Source organism: Carcharodon carcharias, chromosome 18 (genome assembly GCF_017639515.1).
Source record: "Carcharodon carcharias isolate sCarCar2 chromosome 18, sCarCar2.pri, whole genome shotgun sequence".
Taxonomy (NCBI): Eukaryota; Metazoa; Chordata; class Chondrichthyes; order Lamniformes; family Lamnidae; genus Carcharodon; species Carcharodon carcharias.
In genome coordinates this window covers 13,341,467-13,359,569 of record NC_054484.1, presented here as the reverse complement: position 1 = coordinate 13,359,569, position 18,103 = coordinate 13,341,467, and the positions used below count along the sequence as shown (strand labels likewise).

General features: G+C 45.1%; 1 protein-coding gene across 2 annotated transcripts in view; it reads right to left on the bottom strand.

Annotated features, from left to right (window-relative positions):
* The window catches only part of LOC121290593 (tripartite motif-containing protein 14-like), a 45,132-nt gene extending 28,567 nt beyond the window's left edge, over positions 1–16,565 (bottom strand). The window contains exons 1-3 of one of the 2 annotated variants that reach the window (XM_041211208.1): positions 16,361–16,565; positions 5,107–5,202; positions 240–470 (exon numbers count right to left, since the gene is read on the bottom strand). In XM_041211208.1, the coding sequence (XP_041067142.1) occupies positions 240–470; positions 5,107–5,202; positions 16,361–16,396 (363 nt within the window). In that variant the 5' untranslated portion in view covers positions 16,397–16,565. The remainder of the gene's footprint in view (positions 1–239; positions 471–5,106; positions 5,203–16,360) is intronic. The other variant, XM_041211209.1, reaches the window with a different exon arrangement.
* Between the last annotated feature and the right edge of the window lie 1,538 nt (positions 16,566–18,103).

The following is an 18,103-nucleotide window of genomic DNA, read 5'->3' as shown; positions in this document are numbered from 1 at the left end:
ATTTAAGCCTTTCCCTGTCTGGGCACCATTGATCTACATACAAACTAGTACTTCAAAATATTTTTTACCTTGCAGAATGTTTGTGAGAGATCCCAAGGATTTGAGAATATGTGAAGTAAAGACATTTTATTTTCATTCATACATTTGAATTGACTTTGATGACAGAGTGCCTTAATATCAGTGACTTCAGGAATGGAAGAAGAGCAGGAAAAAAGCAATAGAAAACAAATTCAGTGTACCTGAATAAATGAGATACAGTCCTCTTGCATCAGCTTCTGTGCTTCTTTATTTATTAATTTAAGCTGTTCCACCATCTTGTCTAATGTTCCTGAACATCTCCTGATCTCAGAGAGCTGGCAAAGCTCCTCCTCATCGATCAGTCTCCATACACACTGTTCATCTTCTTCCAACTGTTTCCTCCTTTCAGAGAATTTCTGCAACAGGTTTCCTTTCAGCTTTCTGGTGAGTTTCTGAAAATCCATCCCACACTTTCATTACAAAATGCTCTTACACCAGATTGTTGATCACAGACACTGTAAAGCTATAGGACAATTTGTTTTCTATGCACAGTTGGATGGAACAGATCGGAATATTCCCAGCTTTTCTGTCCAGGAACATAGAACATAGGACCATAGGAACAGAAGAAGCTCATTTAGACGCACAAGCTTGATTTACCATTCCATCAGGTCATGGCTGATCTGCAACTTCTACCTGCCTTTGTCCCATATCATTGACATAAATCTATCAAACTCAAATTTAAGATTAACAATTGATCTAGCATCAATTACCATTTGTAGAAGAGACTCCACACTTTGAGTGTAGGTGTGTTTCATAATTTCACTCCTGAAAGGTCTGACTGTAAGTTTTAGACTCCGCACCATATCCTAGACTCCCCCAACCAACGGAAATAGGTTCTCTCTATCTACTCCATCTACTCTATCTGCTCTCTTTAATATCTAGTCAACTTCAATCTAATCAACCCTTAACCTTCTAAATTCCAAGGGATATAACCCCAGTTTGTGGAATCTCCCCTCAATTTAACCCTTGGATTACAGGTATCATTCTGGGAAATCAACACTGCACACTCTCCAAGCCTAATATATATCCTTCCTAAAATTTGGTGTCCAGAATTGCTCCCACTAGCCTTGTAGTAGTGTAATCATGATATTTTATATCTGAAGCAGGAGTTCTATCATCTTATATTCTAGTCATGTAAAGGGCAATATTCCATTCATCTTTCGTTATTAGTTTCTATACCTATTCAGTGCATTTTTGGTATCATCCTTGTTAATCTTTTTTTACCCTCTCCAGTGCCTCTATTTCTTTTTTTTATGGTACGAAAATTGTACACAATACTTCAAGTGTGGTCTAACAATACAAGTTCAGCATAGCTTCTTTACTTTTCAATTCTATCCCTCTAGAAATAAACCCTAGAGCTTGGTGTTTTTTTTGTATGTCGTGACTTTTTGTAATTGGTGCATTTGTATTCCCAGATCCCTTTGCACCTCTACACTATTTAGGTTCTTATTTTCTAATTAATATGCAACCTCCTCATTTTTCTTGCCAGAATGTAATATCTCACATCTAGCTATGTTGAAATTAATTTGCCAGTTATATGTCAATTCTGTAATTTTGCTAATATCTTCATGTAATTTGTTGCAGTCCGCCGTAATGACTGTTCTCCTAAATTTGATGTCATTTCCAACTTTAGAAATTGTGCTCTTGATCCCAAAGTGTAAATCATTAATCTAAATTGTGAACAGCAGTGGTCCCAGCACTAATCCTTGTGGAGCACCACTTTCCACTTTATCTCACTCTCAACAACTACCCTTTGCCTCCACTCTCTACTAGCTAGCAATCTCTACTTTGCCTCCACTCTCTACTAGCTAGCCAGCTAGCAATCAATTCTGCTACTTGTTCTCTGACTCTGTATTCTCTGACCTTATTCGTTTATCTATTATGTGGTACCTTACCAAAGGTTTTTTGAAAATCTAGATAAATTACACCTAATGAGTGATCCTTGTCTATTCTCTCTGTTACTTGTGAAAATATTCAACAAGGTTGATCAAGTAAGATTTTGCCTTTTGAAACCCATGCCGACTATTGTTGAAATGCAACAGGACATAGCTAGCCTAGTAGAATGAGCAGACAAGTGAAGCTTGGTACAGAGAATGTGAGGTGATGTATTTGACAGAAAGGATAGGGGGAGGCAACATAGACTATCTGGTACAGCTCTAAAGCAGAACAGAGAAACCTGGTAGTTCATGTGAATAAAACTTTGAGGGTGGCAGGATATTCTGATAGAGTAGTTAGCAAAGCATATGGGATCTTAGGGTTCATATTGAGTACAAGAGCAACAAGGTTATGCTGAACCTGCATCAAGCTCTGGTTAGGCGACAACTAGAGTATTGAATCCAATTCTGGTTACCACACTTAAGGAAGGGTGTGAGTGTCCTTGAGAGGGTGCAGAGGAGATTTAGCAGAATGGTACCAGAGACAAGAATTTTAGTTGTAAGGTCAGGTTGGAGAAACTGGGATTGTTCGCTTTGGAGCAAAGGAAATCAGGGGAGGTTTGTTAGAAATAAAGAAGATTATGTCAGATTTAAATAAGATAAATAAAGAAAAGCTAAAGATGCAAGGATTAGGGGCACAGATTTAAGGTATTAGGCAAGAGATATGGGGGGGATGTGGGGAAAAACTATTTTACACAGTGAATGGTAATAACCTAGAAACTGCTGCGTGCACAGATGATTTCAAAAGGAAATTGGGTGGCTACTTGTAGAAAGTAAACTTGCAGGTCTATGGGCATAGAGCGGTGGAATGGGACTAAATGGATCCGCCCAGGGGACCAGTTAAGGATGGACCACCCCCCTGCCCTCACCAGCCCCCTCAATGCAGAGGCTAAAGAGAAGTAAAACAAACAATTAGGAGGACAAAGAGGAACTATGAAATGATATAATCAAGGAACATAAAACAAAACAGTAAAATATTTTGAAGGAACATAAATGAAGAAAGGAAAGTCGGGATGGGATAACATCACAGAAAACAACAGAGAAATGCTAGAAATATTGAATAATTACTTTGCTCCGGCATTTACTAGAGAAATAGGACAGATGGACATGGCAATAGATGATGAGGTTCACAATGAGATAACTGCATTTAAAATAAAAAGAGGTGAAAAATTAAATAAGCTAATCAAATTTAAAGAGAGTAAAAACCTTCACTTGGTTGGATTATGTCTTAAAAGAGCTTTTTTGTTCTCCCTTGTTATGCTCTCCCTGCTGTCCAAGTATTCAAATTGTGTACGCATCTTTTCTTACCCACAATTTTTAAATTGTTATCTTATTCATCCATGGTGACTCATTAGAGTTTAGTTTGTTCTTGTATTTTCAGTGGAATATATTTTTCCTGGGCTCCTTTGAGCACCATTTTAAATGTTTCCCTTTGTTGTTCTACATCATTGTTTGCCAATATGGTTGTACATTTTATTTTTCCAAGTTCTATTCCAGTCAAAATCACCTTTTCTCCAGTCTATTGCTCTGATCTTCATCATACTTGTATCCTTTTCAATTATTAATTTCAATTCTCAATCAATATGTGCAATGTTATGGTACACAATATTAGCTATCTTTCTTGCAGACCTGGTATATTTAGTTCCCAGTCCTGACTGTCTTGCAGCCATGTCTCAATGATGGCAGCCATGCATATCCCTCTCAGCTGAATAATCGCTTGCAATTCATTAAATTTCTTCCTTACAGCCCCTGTGTTTGTGTAAAGGATGCCTATTTGGGCCACACGCCTAACTTGCCCTTCTGATTCAATGCTTTATACGCCCATTTTTTGCACTTCTGTCCTGTTTTAATTACTTAACATTTGAAAACATTACATGAGAACCGAAAGGTCCAGAATGTTAAAGTACAAAATGGCAATCGCTGTGACTGAAACAGGAAGTTGTGTAAGTCCATACTGAAACCAAAGCATTTCTGCATCAGGCTTCAGGTGAAGATTGAAATCCAAGAGCATTCTAATGTAAAGCAAACCCTTGGACCCTCAGTTTGTAACATACTCCCAGCAGCTTGCCATTCTCTGTATTGTAAAGAATTTGCATTTACAAAACTAACAGGACCAACTTGCTTAATAAAACAGCTTTTGAGGTAGATGTTTCCTCAGCTTAGAGGGAAATGGGTAGGAAAGTATGTTGTGAAGAAGACATCAGGAGGTTGCAGATGGATATAGATAGATTGAGTGAGTGGGCAAGGATCTGGCAAATGGAGTTTAATGTGGGAAAATGTGAAGCTGTTCACTTTGGTAGGAAGAACAAAAAAGCAGGGTATTACTTAAATAGAGAACGGCTGCATAATTCTGAGGTGCAGAGGGATCTAGGTGTTCGAGAACGAGTCAGAAAAAGTTCGTATGCAGAGTAATTAAGACAGCTAATGGAATGCAATCCTTTATTACAAGAGGGATTATACATAAAAGTAAGGATGGTAGGCTTCAGTCATAAAGGACATTGGTGAGACTGCACCTCAAATACTGTGGGCAGTTTTAGTCTCCTTATTTAAGGGAGGATGTAAATGCATTGGAGGCGGTTCAAAGGAGTTTTACTAGATTGATACCTGGATTGAGTTGATTGTCTTATAAGGAAAGGTTGGACAGACTGGGCTTGTTTCCACTGGAGTTTAGAAGAGTGAGGGATGATTTGATTGAAATATACGAGATCCTGAACGGCCTTGACAAAGTGGATGTCAAAACAATGTATCCTCTTGTGGGTGAGTCCAGAACTGGGAGGCACTATTTTAAAATTACAGGTCGCCCTTTTAGGACAGAGATGAGGAGAAATTTTTCTCTCAGAGGGTTGTGCGACTTTGGAATTCTCTGCCTCAGAAGGTGGTGGAGACGGGGTCATTGAATATTTTTAAGGCAGAAGTAGATAGATTCTTAGGCAAGGGAATCAAAAGTTATTGGGGTTAAATAGGAATGTGGAAATCAAAACACAAGCAGATAGGCCATGATCTTATTGAATGGCAGAGCAGGCTCGAGGGGCCGAAGGGTCTACTCCTGTTCCTATTTCTTATGTTCTAAATCTCATTACACAATAGTTTCTACCTTTAATTCAGCTTCTGATTTCTCAATGTCTTGCTCTTTGAAGGAAAAATTCTGTTGAACCTTCTGGAGTTTTTCAACTTCTCTCTTCAATTCTTCCTATGAAGACAATTGAAATATTTCAAATTAGCGTTCTAAGCAGGAATTTCAAAGGAAATTGATTCAGTGGCAGCTGAGTGTTGATAGTCAGTGGCTCAGGAGATGGTCAGTTTCTGGGATAGCCTCATGATCCCAGCAGAGGGAGACTCATTCCCAGGGGACTGGATTTAATCAAAAAAGTGCAGTTCCTGATGGGTGGAGCTAGAAATGGGCGCATGTTGGGAGCTGTCACACCGCAATCATAATGCAAATCATACGTGCAAGCGGGGTGCACGTTTACGATGTGCAATCACGCAAAGGGGATAGGAAGAACTTGTTCGCTCCTGCCATCATCTGACCCAACTTCAGTCCTGGGTGGACTATAAAAACCCCGCCTCTTCAAGCACCCAATCTCTGCAGGCGTGGAGAACTTGGAGGGAGTTGGGAGCAAAATATTCCACCTTCAGGGCAACAAATCCATCCCTTTTGGCAGCTTTTAGCAGTCAGGTCACCTCACTCCTCTGACACCTCCACAGCAATTACCTTCTGGGACCCGCATCACCATGCACCCCGCCCCCCCACCCCCCACCCACCACCCCCCCCACCCACCATCAGCAACATGTCTTGTTACAAACAAAGAGCTGCTCCACAGTTCAGAGGTGCTTCCTTGCAGATACTCCTCCAAGCCACCCAAGAGGTGCTCTTCCCCAGGAATGGCAATAGAAGAACCTCCTATTTGACCAAGTTGGCCAGGATGGAGATCACAGAGAAGGTAAGCAGTCGTGGAATTCAACCACGAACATAGATTCAGTGTTGCAAAAGGGTCAACGGCTTCTTCTGATCCAGCAGCGTAAGTGGCAACGAGGCTTTGCATCATATGGGCCTCTCTTAATGATATCAAGCAATGGAACTTTGCAAATGGGAAAATAGGCCAGGCTGAAGAATGTGTGGTCATCCTCAATACTGCATGGCAACAGAGGCCACATCGTGTGACAGTTGTGCATGATAAGTCGACTGGTACCAATTAGAATGTGGGACCAGTAAGTGGCTTGGGGATGCATGGGCACAATGGAGTTAGGTGTCACTTGACATGCCACTAAGTCTCTACTTTGTCTTGCAGGACAAGGTGATGTTCAATATCAAGGAGTCAGCCAAGGTGGGATGAAGAATTCCTGAGTTTAAGTTTTTAATACAGAGGAAGCCATGGAGATAGTGGGAGACCAGGGCGACTGTTGCATTGAAGACAGTGAGGCTGAGTAAGCCAGAATGCCTCCACTCTAGTGTTGAGGCATGGGATCATAAGAGACACGTGAGAAACTGTATTTTCCTGATAAACTGTGCTTCTCCTAAAGTTTTTCTTTTAGTACTCCATTGCAGGCCATTGCCGTTGGATGTGAAGATCACAGCCCATTGAAGAAAGTAATGACTCCACCTCTGACGGTGAAGACCTACAACACCCAGAGAATGTACCGCATCATCTGCTTCTCTCTCATCTTCCACTAGTGCAGCTACACTCATATGGGTCTGTGAGGGTTTGCATAGAGAATGAAGTGCACTATCTGGTGAACACCACAGACACGTACCAGCAACTGAAGGAGACTGTGCTTTTTTAAAATTCATTCACGGGACATGGGCTTCGCTGGCTAGACCCACATTTATTGCCCATCAATAGTTGCCAATAAGAAGGTGGTGGTGAGCTGCCTTCTTGAACCACTGCAGTCCATGTGGTGTAGGTACACCCACAGTGCTGTTAGGAAGGGAGTTCCAGGATTTTGACCCACCGACGATGAAGGAACGATGATATATTTCCAAGTCAGGGTGATGAGTAGCTTGGAGGGGAACTTCCAGGTGGTGGTGTTCCCATCTATCTGCTGAACTTCTAGATGGTAATGGTCGTGGGGTTGGAAGCTGCAGTCAAAGGAGCCTTGGTGAATTCCTGCAGTGCATCTCGTAGATGGCTACTGTGCATTGGTTGTGGAGGGAGTGAATGATTATGGGTTGGTGCCAGTCAAGTGAGCTACTTTGTCCTGGACCGTGTCAAGCTTCTTGAATGTTGTGGCAGCTGCACTAATCCAAGCAAGTGGAGAGTATTCCATCACACTCCTGATGTGTGCCTTGTAGATGGTGGACAGGCTTTGGGGAGTCAGGAGGCGAGTTACTCATAGCACAATTCCTAGCCTCTGACCTGCTCTTGTAGCCACAGTATTTATATGGCTAGTCCAGTTCAGTTTCTGGTCAATGGTAACCCCTAGGATGTTGATAGTGGGGGATTCAGTGATGGAAATGCCATTGAATGTCAAGGGGCAATGGTTAGATTCTCTCTTGTTGGAGATGTCATTGCCTGGCACTTGTGTGGCGTGAATGTTACTTGCCACTTGTCAGCCCAAGCCTGGATATTGTCCAGATCTTGCTGTATTTGAACATGGACTGCTTCAGCTCCCTGACACTGGGAGGACCCATGCTGAACCCCAGGCTAATGGCAGGCCTCTGGTATTAACCACAATAAGTCTGCTGCAGATGCAGAGACAGGCAGGGGAAAATCCGGCAGAGATGCCAGAGACTTTGTGGAACCTAGCATGGGTGGTGGACAAATCCATCCAAGCCTTGAGTTCTGCTGGGGCTCTGCACGTGAGAGCTTGGCCTCCTCCATCAAGGGGTTTGCAACCACCATGGAGTGCCAGGTCTATCACACAACTTTTATACGCAAAGATCTGCATTTCATCACTCTGGCTATAGGCTCAGTACAGCAGTGACCAAAAAAGAGGGGAACAAGGAACTTGGACCTCAGTCCAGGAGCCCCTTCTCTCAGGGATACAGGAAAGTACCATTGTGCACTGAGAGGGAGGGGGAGCAGCACCTATCTGCTCCAGGGACATCCTCTCAGGCCACGCCTAGGGTGAGCAGCTGCTCCTTACTCCCTTTGCCAATGACCCAATAGCCTCCAATAGGCAAGGTTGAGGAGGGATCACCGAATGCCGTTGGCATTGAAATTCAGCACCGCAGTCACCTTCAAGATGACTGGCATTGGGTTCCCTCCAAATCCGTGGACCTGCAGGTCACGTAGGAGCATGCACAGGGCAGTGGCTGTTTCCCAGGGAAACCTTAGCAGTCTCTGGCGTTGCCTCTGAAGGTATTTGATGTGCATCCTGACCACACGTTGATGTGCCAGTCTTCTTCAGCAATAATGATGGCCCTGGTTACCTTCCTCCTGACCTCTCTCCCCTTTGGCTGATGTTGGCTGATGACCTTGTGGCCTGTGATGTTCTTTGGTCCTAGCCCTCCTCTGCCGAGTCCTCTCCTCCATGGTCCAAGGCTGCAAAAAGATCGGATGTAATGAGACCCATTGCAGATCCAGAATGCCTTGGATACATGGGACAAGACATCTGCAATAACAGACCCAGAACTATACGCTAGAGCTGGGTTGCCTTCAGACACCTTTCCCTCTCTGTCCCCAAACAAGCCAGTGCCTTACTGTGCTGCCATTTGAGGAGCTGAATCACCACCACCATCCTCGTGCCAGCTCAAGTACTGCCCTGACTGAGGTCCCGACCACCACCCACTCCACCGCACCACCCATCCCCGGTCCTCGCCCTTACTGGACCGCCCAGCTTCTCCCCTTCCTCTCCCCTGTGCTGCCGAGTTAAAGACAAAACCCTCACCTCAGATCCCGCGATTGATCAATCTCACTTGCTGCACAACATTTCTAAGCTGTGAGGAAACAGGAAGCTCAAGTTTCCCATTTGCCACTGACTTAATCTTGAAGGTAGGACTGAATTTGGTTAAGTTCCTGTCATGAAGACATTAAAGTTTATAGTACTATTGGAAAATATTTTTCTATTAAAATAGAGGTTTAGTCTGTGGGTGTGTCTTAATTAGATTAAAGCAGCTAGTCTGGGTGCTTTGATGTGTGCTAGTTTTGAGATGTAAGAGAGGTAGAGTGCATTTGCATTTTTTTGAATAGAGCATTCAAGAAGGGGGGGTGAAATCTGGCACCCAGCTAGCAGAGGCCATGCAATATGTTTATATTACTAATAAGATTGGTACTATGAAAGTGGTTTTATTGTTGGAAGAGGCGAACTTCAAAGGGGCTGGTGATACAATGAGAATTTACATTCAATGAGCTGTGTTGAATATAGCAGACAGCAGTTGTGTTTGTGCAGGACAGAGGCAATGTAAGATTAAAGCAGCTGTAAGCCTACAACTGTCTCCACTGGAACCAAAGTGAAAGGAACCTCATTTTGAATTTGTAAGGTGAAAACGCTTTGTCTGGTGTTGCTTAAAGTCTATGGGTTGCTGTTGCCTTTGTGGAGATTAGTCTGAGAATTTGTTAAAAGTAATGATAGAAGTAATTTGTAGCCATGTGTATGTGTTTAATGTTTTGTAACTTAATAAAATGTTTCATTCACTTTAATATAAAACCTCTCGAGAGCAGGTGGTCTGATTCCTGAATTTAGAGTTGCATCTCAAACAAAAATAAAAATATAGGTTATGACAGTTGTTTAAAGTCTCCCTCTGGGATTTTTAAATAATTCAGCTTTACCAACTGCTGTGTCATAACAGTCCTATTTAATGATCATTCAAGGTATTGCAAATAAATGGTAAGTAGGCTCCTGGCACAGGGTGCGGTAATGCTGGCTCCACTGCTGAAAAGTCACCATTTTATTTCAGGAACTCCACCTGACATTGGGAAACCAATGTTTCGGCTCTCACCTAATTATTTCCGCTGGCCCGCCTCGCTTCCATTCTCAAGGGCCCCATTAAATTCTGCACAGAGGGCAGAACCATCCAAGATTTGCGCCAAGTACGGTAGCGGGTGGGTAAAATGACGTTTTACCCACTGGCCGCAATGGCGGCTTCACACGCCATATTATCCCAAATGCGCCATTCCTGGAAAACACACCGTTTCCATGGCTGGCCAGCTCTCATTCACCCACCATGCCATCACCTCACTGCTTCATCACGCCAGGTGCACACTTCTTAGTGCTTCCAGCCCAGGACAGCTGCACTGAAGGCATGGCCCCAAAAGGCAAGGAAACTGCAGCTCCGAGGTTCAATGATGTGTCACTCGAGTGCCTTTAGGACCGCCGTGATGTCCTCTACCACCTCTCTGGTCGCAGGATGGGCAGCAACATCACCAATCCAGCTTGGGAAGCAGTGACAGCGGTGGTCAGCGCCAACGCCCTGCAAAGGAGGACAGCCACCCTGTGCCAAAAGAAGATGAATGATCTCCTGTGTTCTTCCAGGGTAAGTCACTCTTCTTATCACTCTCAACTCACACACTCACAAACCCTATCACACATCCACAGGGCACTCACTCACTGCCGGTTCAATGTACTCTCTCCCACACACCTTCACTGTCCTCATCCCATCCATGGGACCACTCACCGCCCACACAGGCCAGGCATACATATCATCTGAAACAAAAACAGAATTCCCTGGAAAAACTCAGCAGGTCTGGCAGCATCGGCGGAGAAGAAAAGAGTTGACGTTTCGAGTCCTCATGACCCTTCGACAGAAGGGCCATGAGGACTCGAAACGTCAACTCTTTTCTTCTCCGCCGATGCTGCCAGACCTGCTGAGTTTTTCCAGGTAATTCTGTTTTTGTTTTGGATTTCCAGCATCCGCAGTTTTTTTGTTTTTATATACATATCATCTGGCCCGGCAGACATCCTGATTACACTCTCTCCACCTCTATTCATGCAGGACAAGCTGGCACATAAAAAAGGGAGAGATGGCAGACTGGTGGAGGAATGCCTGAAATCAAGATCTTCATGGACTTGGAAAACAGTGCCATCCAGCTGGCCGACGAGGATCTGGACTGTTCCTGTGTGGATGGTGAGGTCAGCGTTGCTTTACCAAGTGAGGATCTGGCAATACAACTTCCATTAGACAAGCATGCCGTGAGTGGTGCCTTCACCATTGCCGTTCTCCTCATAGGAGGAGACCTCCAGCTCCTGCAGCCCCTCCTCAGCCAGCTCTTCTCCCCGTTGCAGCGCTCGGTTGTCGAGGATGCAGCAGGTGACGACGATGCATGACACACTGTGGGCTACATTGCAGGGCTGCAACAAACTGGTCCAGGCATCGGAACCTCAGTTTCAGCATCCCGATGGTCTGCTCCCCCAAGTTGTGAGATGCAGCGTGAGCCTCATCACACCTTCGCTCTGCTGCAGTCTGAGGCCACCGCACGGTTCTCATCAGCCACGGCCTCTGTGGATAGCCCCTGTCCCCGAGGACCCAACCCTGCAGCCTCTGTGGACCCTGGAAAAAAGTTAGGGATCTGTGACTGGCTGAGAATGTAGGAGTCATGAACACTCCCTGGAAACCGTGCACAGACCTGCAGGATGAGTTTCTGGTGGTCGCACACCAGGTGCACATTCAGCGAATGGAATCCCTTGAGGTTGACATAGTTGATCCCTTGCTGGGGAAGAGATCTGAGCGCCACGTGAGTGCAGTCGATCGCACCCTGCACCTGTGGGGAACCCGAGATCTGGGCAAATCCAATGGCTCTTGCATCCTGGCTCTCCCAATCCCGGGCAAAATGCACAAAGTTGTGTGGCCCTGGCGAAGGTGGCATCCATGACCTCATGAATGCATTTGTGGGTGGAGGCTTGTGATATCCCACAGAGGTCACCTGTGGAGCCCTGAAAGGAGCCAATGCCTTAAAAATTAAGCGCTGCGGTCACTTTCACAGCCACTGGTAATGGATGTCCTGCATGCCCTTGTGGCGCCAAATCCTGCAGCAACTGGCAGATGTGACTGACCAGTTCCCTAGACACGCACATGCCATGAGGCAAACAGTTCGTTCACCTGTTTCCATGCTCCTGAGGTGGTCCTCCTGCAGGATGAAAGAAGAGATGTGCGGGTTGTAGCTTGGTTGTACTAAGAACCTCTCTTGGTTAAGTCTGAAGGCCCCTTAAAGCATCTCAGAGAATGCTGGCCACCACTTAGATGGCCAGGGTTTAGTGCGCTGAATGGCTGCCCAAAGCTCCACCCACCTCTGACCCACTCCATCTGACCGATTGGCAGCAGCTTTGCCCATTGGACTGCATGCTGTGCTCCCAGCTCAGGCACAGGCTGCGCTGTTAGCTTGAACCATGGGGGAGACTGGTCCAAACCGGGATGATGACATTGCAAGGGGCTGTGAGAACCTCCACCAGTGACTGCTCCATGGCCAGCTTTAGCAAGGAGATTGTACAACGTGCCCAGTTGTCCAAATGTCCTGCAGCCCACTAAAAAGCAGTCTGTGAAATTGCGAATGGAGGCCGATCATGGTTGCAGGCCCGTTTCCTGGAAGGAAAGATTCAGGCCTTTTTTTGCACCCTACGCAAGAAGTGTTTGCTATCATGACTTTGCTTTGAGGAACTGGTTTTATGGTTTTGACCCTTATCGTTCCTAAGATAGCTGAGACTACAAGTATTCTGAATATGCTATGAGAAACTTTTTCCAATCACGTGAATCAATAGTCGAAAAAAAATTGCCTTCACTTTATGCACCTTAAGCTAAACTTGTTTTAAAGATGACTTTACTGACAGAATTTTAGTAAAAAAAAGCCAGTCAAAGGACCTGAGCCTTCAAAGTTAGGTCTATTTTAATTAGGATTTTTTTCTCTATTGACATATAAATTCAGTGATGCATTTTATGGGTTATATGTGCAACCTATGCATTATGCCAGAAGCAATTTGCCAAGCATTATGTTTAGAAATGGTAAATTTTCAACTTGCAGCTCTCAATACTTTTCATTTTTAGGCAAATTGTTTTAAGAATTTCAGTCTCGGCACGATGCTGAACTCTTCTTCCATCACATTCGTCTCCGTGCTCACTTCTTTGGGCAGGAGTCTTTTCCCCTCCCCCCGCACTCCATTCAGATCCTCCCCTCACCCCCCCGCCCCCAACCCATTCAACAGAACCTTTCACTCGCCTCCGGTATTCTCCATCCACCTGGACCCCTCCCTCTGGCCGCTTACCTGCTCTTGATCTTTCATTGAGAACTGTCAGCATGACATTGGCCGTCTCAATTTCTCTGCGCTTCTCACCCACTCTAACCTGTCTCCTTCTGAACTTGCTGCACTCAGTTCTCTCCGGTCCAACACTGGTCTCGTTATCAAAGCTGCTGACAAGGGTGATCCTATTGTTGTCTGACATACAGACCTCTACTTGCAGAGGGTGAGCGCCAACCCTCAGACACTTCTTCCTTCCCCCCTCTGGACCATGATCGGACCACCAAACATCACCCCATTGTTTCCAGGACTGTCACTGACCTCATTTCCTCTGGAAATTGTCCTTCCACAGCTTCCAACCTTAGAGTCTCCCAACTCCACACATCCCGCTTCTGCTTCCTTCCTTAAATCCACAAACAGGGCTGCCCTGTGGACCCATTGAGTCACCATGTTCCTGCCCCACGGAACTCGTTTCCTCCTATCTTGACTCCGTTTTCTCTCCCCTTGTCCAATCTCTTCCTGACTACATTTACAATTCCTTTGACGCCCTACGTCATATAAATAGTTTCCAGTTCCCTGGCCCTAACCGCCTCCTCTTCACCATGGAGGTCCAAGCCCTCTACAGCCCCATCCCCCCACCAGGATGGTCTGAGAGCTCTCCGCTTCAATCCCCATCCACCACCACTCTCCTCCAACTGGCTAAACTTGTTCTCTCACTGAACAATTTCTTCTTTAACTTGTCTCACTTCCTCCAAATAAAAGGTGTGGCTATGAGTACCCACATGGTCCCAGTTATGCCTGTCTTTTTGTGATATATGTGGAACATTCCTCGTCCCAGTCCTTGTCAGGCCCCCTCCCACAATTCTATTTTCAGTACATCGATGGCTGTTCTGGTGCCGCTTCATGCGCAAGTCTGGACCTCGAAGAATGTATCAATTTTGCATCCAATTGCCACCCGTCTCTCATCTTCACATGGTCCATCACCGACACTTCCCTTCCCATCTTTTACATCTCTGTCTCCATTTCTGGTGATAGACTGTTTACCAATATTCATTACAAGCCCACCGACTTTTAATTAGGATTTTTTTCTCTATTGACATATAAATTCAGTGATGCGTTTTATGGGTTATATGTGCAACCTATGCATTATGCCAGAAGCACTTGGCAATTTGCCAAGCATTATGTTTAGAAATGATAAATTTTCAATTTGCAGCTCTCAATACTTTTCATTTTTAGTGATGTTAAGTTTAGTTAATGTGGGAACAGCTACCTCCACTACAGCCCCTCACATCCTGATTCCTATAAGGACTCCAATCCACTCTCCCGGTTCCTTTGCCTCCGTTGCATCTATACCAATGATGCTACCTTCCAAAATGGTGCTTCTGACATGTTTTCATTTTTCATTAACTGATGGTCCCCCACACTATGGTTGACAGGGCCTTCAACCGTGCCTGACCCATCTCCCGCACCTCTGCGCTCACACCCTCCCCTCCCTGCCAGGAATATAGGATAGGATCCCCTTTCTCCTCACTTTTCACACCACCAGCCTCCGCATTCAAAGGATTGTCCTCCGTCATTTCTGTCAGCTCTAGCATGATGCCACCACCAAGCACATCTTCCCCTCACCACCCCCGTCAGCATTCTGTGGGGGCCGTTCCATCCGTGACACACTGGTCCACTCCTCCATCACCCCCAACTCCTCATCCCCTTCCCACGGCACCTTTCCATGCCATCACAGGAAGTGAAGCACCTGCCCCTTTACCTGCTCCCTCCTCAAACACTCCTTTCAGATGGAGTAGTGTGGACGATCCAGTGGGGTGGGGGATGTTTCCAGTGGGCTGGCCTTATACTGATATGCAGATGTATTGCAATGAGGTTCCCCACGTCCGATAGTGGGAAACGTGGCCCACCATCAACCGGCTGAATGGACGATTGCAATCTGGTTTCACAATGTCCTGAAATCAATTTCTGGCCTTCTCGCCATACTGTCCACTCACGCCCGGCGTCTGTTGACACAGAAAATTCCGCCCAGGGAGCAGGGAGGTCATTAAATCATGTCCACAATGTTTTTGCCCTCCATCCAATCTGTGCTCATTATGCTTGCAGAACACACCTGGAATTGTGAGCATGTCGAACTATCCCCTAATCTGCTTCTTAGCTGAGAGACTTTTACTGCTCCATTTATGCCTTTTGCAGCCACACGTTGGGCTGGATTCTCGGCTGCAGTCTAGCATTCCTGAAACTACTTTTACACTTGTTAAGGCACAGAGGAAATTCAGTCTTGTACTCAGTCACCAATGTCACAAAGTGCAAGGGAGACTCCTTCCTCTTTTACACTGAAAATATTCCTTTAAAAGCTCTTCAGTTGACAGGAAACCACAGAGCTGGGGCTGCAATTAATTAACTCATTTCCATAATTACAACAGTGGGGTTGACAGGGCAGGCACCTTGGTCCTCACATCTGTAAACTCTCCCATACGTTCAGTGTAAAAGAGGAAGGAGTCTCCCTTGCACTTTGTGACATTGGTGACTGAATTTCTGCTGAAGGGTCGTGAGGACTCGAAACGTCAACTCTTTTCTTCTCCGCCGATGCTGCCGGACCTGCTGATTTTTCTTGGTAATTCTATTTCTGTTTTGGATTTCCAGCATCCACAGTTTTTGTTTTTAACCCATATGTAATGTTAGTCTCACTTTACACATTTAAAACAGGAATAACAACAACTTATCTTTCTATAGCATCTTGAATATAGTAAAATATTCCTAAGCAATCCACAGGAGTATAATTAGACAAAAATTGACACTGATCAAAGAATGAGACAGTAGAACAACCGACCAAAAGCCTGGTCAGATATAGGTTTTAAGGAGCATCTTAAAGGAGGAGACAGTTGAAGTGACAGAGTGGTTTAGGGAGGGTATTACTGAGTTTAGAGCCTTAGGCTAAGGCATGACTGATGGGGTGAAGGACAGTGGGGTAGCACAAGAGTGAGGAATTGGAGGAACACTAATCTTTAAAATGTACATCTGGTTGATCTGTTTCTAAACAAAAGGCAAGTGAGGTTAACATTTCCAGCATTTCGTTCCATGATTTGGGTTTGGATGATGCTTTAGATGATTCCCCCAAAGAAAGCATCAAATGATTTCTGCTTAAAATGATTAAAACCAGCATTTGATCAATCCAGGTAACCCCCTAGAAGACTTCAGGACGTCATGAGGACAGACACAAGAATGAAATTGGAACTTACCTTTCTAGAAGTTTCTGCCTGATCCAGGTTCACCATTGCATGGGATTTATGTCTGCCTATTGCTGCACATGAAGAACATACACAGACTCCATCATCCTGACAGAAAAACTCAAAAGTTTTCTTATGGTCTGCGCACTTTCTGTGACTAAGATCAGTCACAGGGTCAGCTAGTTTGTGATCTTTGAAGGTTTCTTTTGTCAAATGTGGCTTCAATGCAAGGAACAAAAGGAGGTTTCACATTTCAGACAGGTCTTCACAGCTGGTGACGGACTCTCGATGCAGTAATCACAGGTAACAGTGGGAATGCCCCTCTCCAAACTGGGCTTGGGTTGAATTTCTTGTGACACTGAGGGCAGCTGAACCCATCCTGATCAACTGCTTGGTTCCAAACATCCTCGATGCACTTGAGGCAGAAGCTGTGCTGGCAGGGCAATGTGACAGGGTCTTTGTACACCTGGAGACACACAGCACAGTTCAACACCTCTTCTAAAGCTCTGGCCTCCATCCTTCTAAGCCTCCCATGGAGGAGAGACTTCACTGAGTGAAGCAGCGAAGAGTGAACAATAAGAGCAGCGAAATTCTACGCTGAGGGGATAGCAGTTGTTACTTTCAGTTTCTGCCCCAAGGGATAGCAATTGTTACTTTCATTTTCAGCTCTCTCGCTGCAGGTTAACCCTCTGCATCGAGTCGTGACAGTTTAGCAACAAAGGTTTAAGGTCCCAATTTCCCAGTTTAGAGCCAGAATGTTGTTGGTAAATATTCACTAGCATCAGTGCTTTTTCATTCTCTTTTAGAATATTTGACTTTAAAACTGTGGAAACAGTTACATTCAATGAAGAAATGTAGATTTTTTAAAACGACAAGAACTTCTAATATTCAGCGACAATTGCTTGATGCTATACATTAACTCTTTTTGGATTTAACGATCATAGCTTATCAAACCAGAGAGAGGAAACTATATGGACAGAATTTTACATTCCACGGGATGGCGCGTGCTGACCTGTCACAATGTCATCGTGAACTCGCGCGATATTTGCTCGGTCGACACACGCAAAAGTCGGATGTGTTCTCGCCGACAAATTAAGCGAACAATTAAGCCCTTTAACGGCACATTTGTCCGTGATTTTACGTGGTCTGCCCAGCCTTACGTTTGCCGGACGGGGGAATCGGCCAGGCGGGCCTTTACATTTTCCATCGAGCCTCATCCATGGGCGGGATGAAATGTCCGTTGAGAAGAAAGTAAAAAGAAATACCTGGGACTGCACTTTTATGAGGCTACGCTTTCAGGTGCTTGACTGTGACGCACGGACATTTTTTTTTTACAGCTTTTTAGTGCTTTGTTTCATTATTTGCAGGTCTGCAGCTTCCCGAGGCAGCTGTCTGCCTTCAGGGAGCTCGCTCGAAGTGTTCACCCACGCCGCGGTGACATCGTCACCTGCCCTCTTCCCGATCCCACCCCGTCAGCGCTGAGCCCTTCAGCGTGCGTTTCATGCTGGCTGGCCGTTAAGTGGGGGCCGATTGGGGTCAGGGGCCCATTTCCCGGCTGCTCCCATGCCCACCGAGTGTGCACGCTCTACCTGGGAAGAATTCAGGCCTATATATAGATACATATATATATATATATATATATAGATTGCTTTTTTTAATTAAGGGACCACTCCTTCATGCAAAAAAAAATGTTTGCTATCACGCCTTTGCTTTGAGGAACTGGTTTTATGGTTTTGACCATTATCGATCCTAAGA